We start from the raw sequence: 13,511 nt of genomic DNA, 5'->3' as shown, positions 1-13,511 counted from the left end.
TGGATGATAAGGCGTAGTCCTTGACTTCGACTCCAAGTGCTCAGTAACTCAGGTATGAGCCTACTCTTGAAATCCCGTCCCTGATCACTATGTATCCACCTGGGAAGGCCATAATAAATGAAATACTTCTCCTATAATACTTTGGCCACCGTAGACGCCCTCTAGTCCTTGGTAGGAAAAGCTTGCGCATATCTGGTGTCGTGGTCCGTGATGACTAAGATATTCGCCGTGTTGCTGGCGCCTGGCTCTATTGACAGGAAATCTGTGCACACCAGGTCAAGGGGCCCCGCACTCTGCAAGTGGGACGATGGAATGGTCCTCATCGGCAGTGTCTTCCTCTGTATGCATCGAATGCAGGATTTGCAGTATTCTTCAACCTCTGGCTTCATTCGGGGCCATTAGAACCGATCTCTGAGTAATCCATAGGTCTTTTCAACCTCCAAATGGCCAGAATCATCATGAAGTTACTTCAACACAATCCTCCAATACTTCTCAGGCAGAACCTGCTGGGATGCCAAGGCTGGTCTGGAGATGACGTGACCCAGTATAGGATCTGGTTCCTCAACTCCAATCTGGGCCATTCTCTCAGTAATGAAGGCACCGCAGCATGTTTCGTCCTCTCTGCTTGGGCCACATCTCCCTTTTCGACCACTGACCAAATGGTACCGATGCCCAGTCATCTTGCTGAGCAGCTGCCACTTCCCCAAGACTCAATTCTGGCAATTGGTTTGTCTTCAGAGCTGTCAGGTTACAGTAAACTTGTGGATTGGCGTCATCAGAATTTCCCAATTGACCTACTGCTCGATGTTGCCCTTGCCTTCCACCTGCCTTCACTGTGATGAAAATCTGGCACATGGCTCTCACTCCCAGGGCAGGAACGCTCTCCCACTCCTCATCCCTGCCCAGCCCTTCATGCACGTGTCGGGAAAAAGCATCCACATCAATGTTCCTACTTCCCGGCCGGTATTTCATGCTAAAATCATAGGCAGACAACGCCACCAACCACCAATGGCCTGTGGCATCCAATTTCGCTGAGGACAGGATACAAGTTAGGGGACAGTTGTCTGTCCTCACCTCAAAATTGACACCATAGAGGTAGTCACTCAATTTATCCACCACAGCCTATTTCAATGCCAGGAACTGCAACTTGTGTGTGGGGTAGTTTTTCTCAGAGGGTGAAAGACTCCAGCTGACAAACACAACAGGTTTCAACTCTGTGCCCTGATCCTGATAGCTCTCTCTGTATGCAGTACAAACAGCAATCGGGAGTCTGCAAAAGCCAGCACTGGCACCTGGGTCAGCTGCTCCTTCAGCAACTGAAAGGCCTCTTCACATTCCATCTCACTCCAAAAGGCTCCAAAGGGCTAAGATATTTTTTACCCACCTCTCCATTTGTCCTCCTCCCTTCCTTCCCCAAGGGAGGGTAACCACACAGAAGCTGAATTTAAAGGGTGACTCACTTTCACGTAGCCCTTCATGAACCTCCGATAGTACGCACAAAACACAAGGAATGAGCACAAAGCGCTCAGAATCTGGGGCCTTAGCCAGGTGGTCACTACCTCTATCTTAGATTGATCCTAGCTACTCCATCCCATGAGGCTATGTGCCCAACTGACAGATGTCTTGCAGAACTGGCACTTGTCCTGGGAAAGTTGGAGCTCTTCAGCTTTCATCCAGCCCAGCACCTTCAGTAGCCTCGCTTCATGTTCCTTCAAGGTGGACCCAAACACTATGAGGTCATCCAGATACACCAATACCTCAAGCAAGTTCATATGCCCCACCTTTTTCTCCATGACACATTGGAAGGTTGCAGGGGCTCCTGTAAGCCCCCAGGGCATCCTTTCAAACTGGAAGAATCCCAGTGGACATATAAATGCCATCTTCTCTTTGTTAGCCTTACTCATAGCAACTCAGCCACTCCTCAAGTCCAGCACACTGAACCACTTCACACCACTCAGACAGGGCAGAGTCCGATAGTCCACACACATCTGTACCTTCCCATTCTTGTACCTGGCCACTACTATTGGGAACACATAGGGGCTTCTGGACTCAGTGATGATCCCTTTTCCTTCAGCTTACACAAATGCTGCTGAACGTCTTCCACCTCTGCAGGGACCAGTCGCCGTGCTCTCTTTTCTGAATGAGGTATCCTCGTCACCTGGAAAGTGTGACGAGTGCTCTTGGAACAACCCACATCAAACTCGTCAGTAGAAAAGACACCTTCCAGTTCCAACATCTTTTCTATCAACCTCCTCTTCCAACCCACAGGTACTGGGGGGGGGGGGGGGGGGGTGTCTCCAAAGTTGAATGACTCAGAGGTCAACTTCCCCCTTTCTGCAGAGAGTTTCTCCCTGGCTTGTCTCACAGGGGCACACTACTGTCACCGGGAAGAAATGCGCCAGGGGCATCCTCCACTTGAAGGTGACCTCCCTCTTCATTGTGTTCCTGACAATCACTGCCATCCTGTTCGTCTGTACAACCAAGGGCTTCTGCAGTTCGGGCCTCACCAGTATCCCAGCAGGTAAACCCGACTCCTCTTCGTGGTCTTCCGGAGCATCCACCGAGAGGGCCTTGGCCTCAGGCCTTAAGGGAAATTTGGTGTTGCCCATCACCCTCGCTACTACCCCAGGTCATAACATGATCAGTTTTAACTGGGTGAACCACGCAGTCCCTTGTCTAAACTCATTATCTGGCCCAGCATAGCCATGCACTTTCTCAAAAGCTGCTCGAAACACTGGGTGAGTGGACAATGTCTTCAGAAAGCTCTCTCCTTGCAGGCTCCCATTAGCCTCCTCACAATAGGAGTGTTGGTCCCCACAAGAATTGAAACTTCGTCCTTCTCAAGGGGGTCCGAACAAACTAGCACTAATGTATCAAGGATCTCAGACACTCCCACATCGGCCTCTGAAAACTCCAGCTTCACTGACAAAAAACCACCATACAGATAATCACCCACATTAAGACCCCAGATCTCCGGTGCACTGAGTGGTGTTAATGGTAAATGCGTCAAATACTGTACAGCAAAGTGACCTGCGACCCTGTGTCAAGTATGGCTCTAGCATAAATACCCTCTATCTGTAGCAATATACTGGAGCCTGGCCCTACTAAGCCTTCGGGAGTAAGGATTTTTGCTTTAGGGTGTTCCTTGATATATTGCTGGGAACGTGTTCCCCCGATGCCAGGCTGTTCCCTCACTGGGTCTCTCTGCTCAGGTACCTGGGGATTCACTCTCTGAGGGGCTTCCCGTCGTTCACACTCCCGCCTGAAGTGTCCGTCTTCACCAGTTATAACAGACAATACCCGCTGCTCCCCTTCTCGCAGGACCCCGGCCACTAGTAGTCCTCTGTGTAGTCTGTCCCCTATCATCTCCCTCGCATGTGAGGGGGGCACACCCACTGATAACAACCGGAACATCTCAGTTCTCATCTCTGCACAATCTCCTTTACTGGGTGGGCTATCCGTGGCCACTTCAACGCAGGGGGCTATAAGCGAGGACTATACCCTGCTGACACAATCCCCCCCACACTCCCCGACTCCTCCTCTCATACTTCTCTGATCAGCTCAACAAACGAGGGGTGGGGCGTGTCTTACAAGACAGCCAGAGACCCCAAGTGATCAGGTCCTGGGACTGGGTGCCTTTCACTATTTGGTCCATTCTTAATTGATCCACATCAGCTGTCTGAATGGCCTCTCTACACTGCAAGCAATTTAGCTGCCTCTCCAGCTGAAAAATGTAGGCAGAAAGCTTCACCCACTTCTCCTGACGTGATCCAAAACCTCGTCATGAGATCCATTGGGCTTCCAGTCGTGCCAAACTAGTGCCAACACGCAGGCTGCAGAAATGGAACAGGGGTTCTCTGCCTTTATGGATCTCACTAGGTCAGCTCAAACTTTCAAGCAATCGCTGTCGTTTCATCATCAGAGCACTGCCACTCATCTAACAACAGAGAGGTCTGCTCTGCCCAAGCCTCACACTCCTCTCCCCCTGAAGGGGTGGGCTTTGTTTCTGAGAACAGGCAGAGCCTGTGATAGCTGGGACTTTGAACCTGGGCATTTTGCCATTTATTCCCGAGAGCTAAGGGCTGCTACCAACTCGGAACGCTCAGCTCTTGCTGGAGGACTCATTATACCTTCTATATCAGACCACTCCTTTTCCTCGCTCGGCAGAAATGAGAGCAACTTGTCTTTTAAAGTCTCCATCCCCAGCTACAAGAAACTCGGCTTCCGATTCGGCACGCTCACCTTCACTCCCCTCTTCCCAGGAAGTATGGAGAGCCCACGGCCCCCCTCTCCCGGGGCCCCTATAGTACCAGGCAGTTCCACTGCCATTAAGTCAGAGTAAAACAAAGTCGTCGCCCGCCAAGCCCCGTTTGTGTGGATGCTGTGTGATTCGACACCCTTTTACAAATAAGTACCAAGAAATAACAAACAGTACATCACTTACAATGAAAAGATTTAGCTTTAATTTGACTAAGGATTAATGAAGAAAGAATTAAAAAAAGGAGAGGGCCCATTTTAATGAAACAGTCTGATGTGCACAAGGTGGAGCTCACGGTTTCCCTGTCACTGATCCTCCTTCAATCCCATCCCCGGCTTCGTCGAATCACGGCCCCACTCCTGGTCCAATTCTATGACCTCTTCTCTCTGGTGTCTTCGCTTTTCATCATCCCTCAAACCAAAAAAAAACCCCAAGCCCAACCTTAGTGTCCCTCACCAGAGAAACCTCCCCTTGATCCTGCCATCCTAACTGGACGGCAGACAATTCTCCTATCTCTCATCTTCAACAGTAACCCAAACTAGCAGCTTGCAGCAGCATAACAGGAAAAAAAATATATGAACCAGGGCATTACAAACATAATAGTTGATTCATACACAAACACATGGCAATCATGTTGCATTCAGCTCTAAGTTTGCCTGATAATCTGGAAGAGCACTCAATGTTTTTGCCAAAGTACTTATGTGGAGGATGGGAAGATGGAAGAGTCACATTATTACAATTTTTAAAAATGGACCTGAAATTCTACAGTTGTCCACATGTCCCAATTCTCACCTGCTCTCCTTCAAGAGATAGCATAAATTACTCTTTACAGTTGTTTTTGTTTGCTGGTCACTTGTTTAATTGGTTACAGATCTTTCAATATAAACTGGTAACTAATGTAAATGGTGGCCAAATACTCTATCTAATACATATGTAAAATATAATTTATCATTAGGAATGATCAGGAAATTTAGAATGTATAAACAAAATAGTGGATCATTGGAGAACTTTACCCAACGTAATGATCACAATCTTCAAACTCTGGTCCTTTACACCTATGATGCAACAGAAAGAAAAGATCAAGTTAGTGGAAAACACATCACATCACACTACAATCCATTGCATTCAAATCCCTTTCATTTTTGGTGTGATGAGTTTGATCTTAGTCCAGTAAGATTATTTTTCTAATAACATTTTATAAAATTCCAAGAATGAAGAAGAGAGACTGACTCAACCTGCTCATTGCAAAATTCAACTCTGAGATGTGTCAAGGAAAAGCTTGGGGAGAACAAAACGTGTGTATCTTTCTGCATTAGAGAAGCTGGGTCTCTCATTTAAAAACAAAACTGAAAAACTGATAGCCGGAATGAATGAATTGGGTAAATGCAGTAACTTGATATGGTTAACACAAAAATTTGCTTTTCGGGAAGGTTAGAGGATTCTGCCAAGTACTCAATGATGGACCAGATCTGCTCCCTTTCCAAACATATCATCACCTTTCTGCCTGGACGGGGAATAGAGTTACAGTATGTGCACTTTGATGTTCTATATTGTGAGCCATAACTTTTTACAGATTATTTTCCAGAAGGATGAGACATCCAGAGAAGTGAACTGTAGTGATAATAAGCTCTGGACATACTTTAACAGACCTTAGAAATCTACAGGACATTAGAGGCCCTTTGGCCCACAATGTTGTGCTGACCATGTAACTACTCTACAGACTGCCTAGAATTCCCCTAGTGCATAGCCCTCTATTTTTCTAAGCTCCATGTACCTATCTAAGAGTCTCTTAAAAGACCCTATTGTATTCAGTTCTACCACTGTTGCTGACAGTGCATTCCATGCACCCACCACTCTCTGTGTGACCTTTATTATTAATACTATTTGATAGAGCTGATCATTACTCACCCTTGAGTGCAATTTAGGTGACAGAGCTGGCAATGCTTATTCTCATCAGGGTACTTCCAGATGAGGGTATTATTTTCTCCAGTGATTCCAGAAGGACAGCTTTTCACACAGTGTTGGCCATCTCTAAAATGAGCACAATTGCTACAATTTCGGTTGCCCTGGGTAACAAAATGAATAAATTGACTCTGGTACAATAGACGGTAAAAGCAATCTATCATTGCCCAAAAATTATGAAGAAAACCAATTAAAAAAACAATTATATTGAACTTTTTAATCTTTACTTTCCAAGGTTCAGGAACATTGCCAAGAACCAAAATCACAAACTCCCACTTCAAATAATTTTCAGTTGAAAAGGACATAACTAAATGTAACTGAATAGTTTACATATTCATTTTTTTAAAATCATCTCATCCTTTTGGTTTGGTGTCAACATTCACTTAAACAGAAACAAATAAAAACTAAAGAATGAAGTAGAGAAATAATACAGCACAGACTACACCTGGAAATAAATAATAAAAGTCTTATATCTGAACGTTCCACGTAGTTACAAAAAGCAACAGTTAAAATCATCTTCAACTTAATTGCCAAATCTTAGCCAAGGAAACCTTGGTTATTAAGCTATTAATCGAGCTGTGGTACTGAAGAAAACAACATTAGGATTCTTTCCAGAAATTGGGGTTTCATAACATGTTTAAACACAGCTGCAGTGAACCGTGTCCAGCAGAGAGACATGGCAAGAAAAAACAATGTTTTACATTGCAGATTTGAATACGCCTCATCTGATAACCCTCTCTCTTAAAGAAAAATATCATGCCCATTAAACCTGGCAAATTCATTAATTTCCTGATACTTCTAGTTTCAATAAGTTTAACACCACTGTGAAATATGAAAATATTATGAAACATCATGTTTCACATATTCACAAACAAGAACCTATAAATAAGAACCTTAGAACAGATTGTTGTGGTAATTCTTGCCAGGGATAACATCGTCCATTTCTGCTGCCAGTTCAGTCACATCAAGCAATGACACACTATATTCACAGACAGCTTTGAAAGTATTAAAATTACAAGGTACTTCACAGAAGCATTTCTCAAATGTAATTTAACAATGCCTTGCATTGTGGAATAGAGGTAATTGAAGGTATAGCGAGACAGACTTTAAGTTTCATAAACGAGTCAGGCAACTGGAAAGCATATAGTCAATAGATAATCTGACCATCTCTCCCCCTAAAGAATCTTAAATGAACTGAAGAAGTGGGGAAAGTGGGCTCAAGGTAAGAAATTGTATTCACTAAGTGAGAGGCCAATAGGCTGGCGTATGTATTGAAAATAAAATACGGCTATTAACATTACAAGATTAATCTGACAAGACTGTCTGCACTATGCAGCTAAATGCAGAAAATGAAGGGTTGCTGTTCCCTGGTCCCCCACACAGCTGTGCTGTTTTCAGCCACCAGCAGTGTAATCTGCAGACATCTGTGAAATACATAGGATGTTAGTTTTTTATGCTGATAGAAACCAAGCAGAGAGACAGACATGCAACATAAAATCAAGCAAGATTTAATGGCTTGCAATGCCATTTTTCTTACTTAATGATCTCTCCGATCTGATTTAAAATCATATATTTGTAGACATTACCTCAGATCAATATGTCAGAAAGTTTAAAATAATAACCTTACTTATAGTACGTTAAAAAAATATGGTAATTCAGTCATAAACACAAGTGATTCTGCAGATGCTGGAAATCCAGAGCAACACACACAACTATTGAAGAAACACAGCAGGTCAGACAGCACCCATGGAAATGAACAAACAGACAACATTTCGATCCCGAGACATTGACTGTTTATTCGTTTCTATAGATGCTGCCCGATCTGCTGAGTTTCTCCAGCATTTTGCTATGATAATTCAGCCTCTGCATTTACCTAATGAGTACAATTCAATAAATTTTGTTTTCTGTAAAGAAACTGAAATGTAATATTATTTTTAATTCTAAGTTTGCTCTGAGAGAATTCTTCAGTGTGATTGAATACATCATTACATCACAGTATTTTACAACATAGCTTTTTTTTGTATGTTGAAGCTGTCCTGAGTTGATAATGACAACAAACTGATTTAGGAAAGGCTTTTTCCTATATAGCTTAATCTCTGGGCTGATTCCTTTTTATCTTATCAGTGGGCAGTGCTGGTTCACTGCTGACAGCAAAATACAGGTGATATATCGTGAATCTAATAAAAGGTAGTTATTCTGATCTGAATGCTATGGTAGAACAGAGGAATTTTGAAGTACAAATTCAGATGATTAATTTAGGCATCTTAAACTTGATCACTTGAATCTTTGCCTCATTTTAGGATATATAATGTGGTATAAGGGCATACAGAGATGAAAGACTTCCAATTCTACTGCTCATTCCCATTCTGACATGGCCTCTTCCACTGCCGTGATGAGCTTACACTCGGGTTGGAGGAGCAACACCTTCTATTTCATCTGGGCAGCCCCCACCTGATGGCATGGACATTGATTTCTAGAACTTCTGGTAATTGCCCTATCCCCCTCATGGTTCCCCATTCCTGTTTCCCTCTCACTTTATCTCCTTACCTGCTCTTCACCTCCCTCTGGTGCTCCTCCTCCATCCCTATCTTCCATGGTCTTCTACCATCTCCTATCAGATTCTCCCTCAGCCCGTTATCTCTTTCACCAATCAACTTCCCCGCTCTTTACTTTACACCCTCCCCAGGTCTCACCCATCCCCTACACCTTGTACTTCTTCCTCCCCTTCTTACTCTGACTTCCCACTTCTTTCCAGTCCTGATGAAGGGTCTCGGCCTGATATGTTAAGTGTTTACTCCTTTCCACAGATGCTGCCTGGCCTGCTGAGTTCCTCCAGCATCTTGTGTGTGTTGTTTTGGATTTCCAGCACCTGTAGATTTTCTCATGTTAGAGATGGAGGACATTCATTGCTGCCCTAAATGCCATCAGCATAACAGGCATTGATGATGATACCATATTGAAGCTAAAGATAACGATTAATGTGTTTGGGCTGAATTGTGTGCCTACTAATTGGGCCTCAGCAAGAAGAAATTCTAATGCACCAAGATAAGTGCTCAAATGGAGAAAATACTTATATGACTATATATAAGAACTGGGCTTTTTAAAATTTAACAATAGACTTCATGGGTTAATATGATAGAAGTGTTTAGAGTTAGCAAAGAACTGGGTTGAATGAAATGAACAGTTTTCTGTAGCCGTGAAATCAACTGGAAAACTGAGATATTTGGAACAGAGGGCTGAGGAATTTCTAAAATAAACAAGTGGGAGAAATTGGATCCTACTCATTTTTCTGAGGTTCAGAACAGAAGCAAAAATACACCAAGGTTTTTATGCTATCTTGTATACCATGGTGGGAACTTGGAACTCATCAGGCAATAGTCAGGCATCCTGGATCAGGAGTGAAAAGTAACTGGGCATGAGCAATTGCTTCCTCTCCCTGCTCTCTATCCTTTATCCATTTTCCCACTTTCATCAATGTCACTAATCCACGAGTATGGCCAAAATGTGCCTGGGCTTCCACTGAAGCCACTCAGCTTAGTGATTCCCCAAGGCAACCTCCTCCTAAGCCACTGCTCCAGCTCGCAGTGGAAAGTGGACATGTTTCCATGATATCACAGGCTGATGTGTCATTACAGGGTGACAGCTTCTTACTGTACAACTAATAAACACCGAAAGCCTTTGCAGACTAATACACTCTGCTTGATGACGTTAATGCTTCTTTTCTTGAACCATCTTTGTGGCTGACTGACCCTCAGTCATTCTTTGCCTTGAAATAAAAAGATAATTTTTCCAGTGATCTCCATTTTAACCTTTAATACCAGTAAGCCCTCTGCTCCTTTTCTTTGTACATATGACCGTTCTGTAATGTAATCTTGACTTACAGGTCCTCTGCAAGTTTCAGTCCCATTCTGCGGTTTACATTCGCCATCACATTGAAAACATCGGGACCCTTCCAAATACTCCCTCACTTTCCTGTGCAAAAATGATAAAAAAAATATGGTTTGTGAACAAACTGAAAACTAAACATCTGAAGAAATGTTAAAATCCCACATCAAGCCAGAACTATGTTTGCACTTAAACTTGTAGTTTATATTACAAACAAGAAAAAATAAATGAGTGCATTAGTTACACGCAAAGGAGTGCAAAGTCTCTGCTTACTGAGGCTGAGATTGTGAGTGAAGCTCAAACGGATCAATGATACTGATGCACTTCACCCAAATAAAAGTGTCCTCCATGTCACTGCACCCACTGAGTTTCGCTCAAAGTTTAAATAAACAATTCACAGTCTAAAAAGCAAGGGAACGTGATTGACCTGACAGCATCTATTCCAACCTGAAAAAAACACCTGAGGCAAAGGTTTCACCAACAATATACATCACTTCAATAAATCAACATGAATAAAAACACTGAAGTATTAAATGCCTTTTGCGTGAAACTATGTGGAAGAACCCCAAAATAACCTACGTCATCCCATCCATTTCCTGCTGCTCTCTTCCAAATGATTTTATTTCCAGATGGATCTGAACCCTGTCTCCTGACTTCAGTCATTCTATGCTCTCACCCATTATTAATAGAAATGTTAGGATCCTTAACTGTCTTTGGGCAAAGTTGTCTGCATTTGAGAAAATTCAGCGGACATAAACAAGGGGGAGAAAATTAAATGAGTTAAGAGTCTATTTTGTAGATTATTTATTTTACACTCTGTTCACACACATAAGTAGCGCACTTCCTCTTGAAGACATGGAGAAGTGTTGGACCAATTCAGCTGGAAGCAACTCCAAAAAGCCCATCTTACAGCTCATTGATTCAATATTAATCACTTGCTGAGAGGGTGGTGCAACAATATTCATTATGGACGCAAGTGATTCTGCAGGTGCAGAAAATCTTGAGCAACATGCACAAAATGCAGCCGGAACTCAGCAAGGGAGCATCTACAGAGGGGAATAAACAGTCGCATTTCAGGTCGAGACCCCTCATTAGTGCACCATCAGGACAAATTCATGATGGCTCTTCCACATGAATCTTCCTGGGAGCTTCTGCGCTTGCTCTGCGACCGAACCACCACCAACCAAGCCTCGTAACCCCAACCCACCATACCGCAACACAACGGAAAGAAAAATAAATGAAAACAATTTGAATTTATTAACTATTTTTAGTTTGCTATCAGACATTGTGAAAATGTATTTATTATCAGATTTTAGTAATTAGTATCCAAATTTACACATTATAGTTTATTAATGGAACAAATTAGCTCCTAGCCCACAGTGGAAAATATTATTGGTCTACTTTGATATTTTTGCAAGTAGAAAAGGAAAACTCTAAATCCTCTCAATGGAGTTACTTATCCCAATATTAATTTATGTTTTTTTTTCCTTTCCAATAATTTGTTGAATCATGAGAGTTTTGGGAATCAGTGGTGAAGGCAGCTTTTTCATCAAAGCACCTTCTCTGCATAATTGAATGCAATGGTAAAGTATCAGCCCCATGGATTTCTTGTTTTTCTTCCACTTTATCAAATATTTACTGCTTAAAAAAAACAAATGACTTTTGCTGTAAACAGTCTGATTCCTTTGCAGGAATATTACAGAAGGCTTAACTGTACAGCAGTCACTTACTTTACATCAAAACATATCCCTGAATTAGGTGAATATCAGACTCGTCAAGGGAGAGCATTATTAAAAACTGACCAATATAAGGAAGCGTATCACTTAGTAGTGGTACCAGATGGAAAACAAGGAGTTGTTCCTCCAACCTGAGTGTGGCCTCAATCGCAGCAGTAGAGGAGGTCATGGACTAACACGCCGGAATGGGAATAGGAAGTGGAATTGAAATGAATGGCAACAGGGAAATCCTGCTTTTTCTTGCGGATAGAGTGTAGGTACTCGGCGAGGCAGTCTCCCAATCTACATTGGGTCTCACCAGTATACAGTATTTGACCCCAACAGACCTGCAGGTGAAGTGTCGCCTCACCTGGAAGGACTGCTTGGGACTCTGAATGGGAGGGAGGAGGTCTAGGGACAGGTGTGGCCTTTGTTCCGCTTGTGAGGAAAACTTAGTTGATTAGTTTTTGTAATATTGCTGTTATATTTATATTAGCAAAATGATAGAATTATTTGTTGATTGTACTTTCTTAAAGTAACAACAAAGCTGCCAGTGGAATCTGCACCAGTTGCAAGTGTAGGAAGGGTTAGATGACACACATATCCATTGATGACTCTCGTCAAAATGTTATACCCACTTAAAGTAAATCCGGTTGTAATAATGGCCATCTACATTCCATCCAAAGATGTGCTTAATTGTGAGAAAAAGGAAATAGGGCTTTACTAATCTGAGGCAGAACATCCAGCAAGGATACAAGACATTCGGCCAGTGGTCGGTCAATACGAGGGATTAGTCTCTAATGACTATTGTGGGATTTTTAAATAAGATGTCTCATTCCTTTTCAAAAGTTATTCTTGTATTTGCCCACAGCATCTGCTCAGGCCAGACGTTACAGATCTCTTATCTGAAAAGCTACATTACTGGAAGCAATCAGCTCAATTATCCAAAGCATCTTTTCAAATCTTAAGACTGCATTAAAAATTCCGCCAAGTATTTCATTATACTTACCCATCAAAAATGTTGCACCTCTCAACACACATTTTGTCACGTATGTAATAACGACAAGAAAAACACTGCAAGGGTCCAGGGCCCCAACAACCATCGTCAGAACACAGTGGGTGGCAGACCCGATTTTCATCATCTAGGTGGCAGAAATGAAAAACAATTTTCAGACAGGATGAATATCATAATTAAAGGATAAGCATGTTTTTCATAACTAATTTAAAAAATTTACATCCTCACTTATAATGTTCCCGCTTTACTTGCTCAGCAAAAAAAAAAACCTCTAAATACTGGAATTTTGTAACACTGGGAAAGCTAAAAACTACACTGAAGATATAAACAGGTTTACTTCAGATAAACTAGAAGTACACAAAAAATGAGGATTAAGAGTAGAACAGAAACCAAGGGAAATGTTTAAATGAAAACTCAAAGTAAACCAAGGATGCAAGATGAGCACAACACTTTATAGTACCAGCGACCAGTCTCAATTCCCGCTGCTGCCTGTAAGGAGTTTGCACGTTCTCTCCATGACCAAGTGAGTTTCCTCAGGGTGCTCTGGTTTCCTCCCATAATCCAAAGACATACTGCTTGGTAGGTTCATTGATCATTATGAATTGTCCTGTGATGAGGCTAGGGTTAAATCAGGGGATTGCTGGGCGGCACAGCTCAAAGGGCCGAAGGGCCTATT

General features: G+C 42.6%; 1 protein-coding gene across 3 annotated transcripts in view; it reads right to left on the bottom strand.

Moving 5' to 3' along the window:
* The window catches only part of egfra (epidermal growth factor receptor a (erythroblastic leukemia viral (v-erb-b) oncogene homolog, avian)), a 283,288-nt gene that overhangs the window by 46,426 nt on the left and 223,351 nt on the right, over positions 1-13,511 (bottom strand). For 2 of the 3 annotated variants that reach the window (XM_073054391.1, XM_073054392.1), the window contains exons 13-16: positions 12,830-12,962; positions 10,102-10,192; positions 6,167-6,324; positions 5,272-5,313 (exon numbers count right to left, since the gene is read on the bottom strand). In XM_073054391.1, coding sequence (XP_072910492.1) covers positions 5,272-5,313; positions 6,167-6,324; positions 10,102-10,192; positions 12,830-12,962 — 424 coding nt within the window. Of the gene's footprint in view, positions 1-5,271; positions 5,314-6,162; positions 6,325-10,101; positions 10,193-12,829; positions 12,963-13,511 lie in introns of those variants that run through there. The other variant, XM_073054393.1, reaches the window with a different exon arrangement.

Source organism: Hemitrygon akajei, chromosome 8 (genome assembly GCF_048418815.1).
Source record: "Hemitrygon akajei chromosome 8, sHemAka1.3, whole genome shotgun sequence".
In the NCBI taxonomy this organism is placed as follows: domain Eukaryota; kingdom Metazoa; phylum Chordata; class Chondrichthyes; order Myliobatiformes; family Dasyatidae; genus Hemitrygon; species Hemitrygon akajei.
Note: the sequence above shows the minus strand (reverse complement) of the source record. Positions and strands in the feature narration are given on the sequence as shown.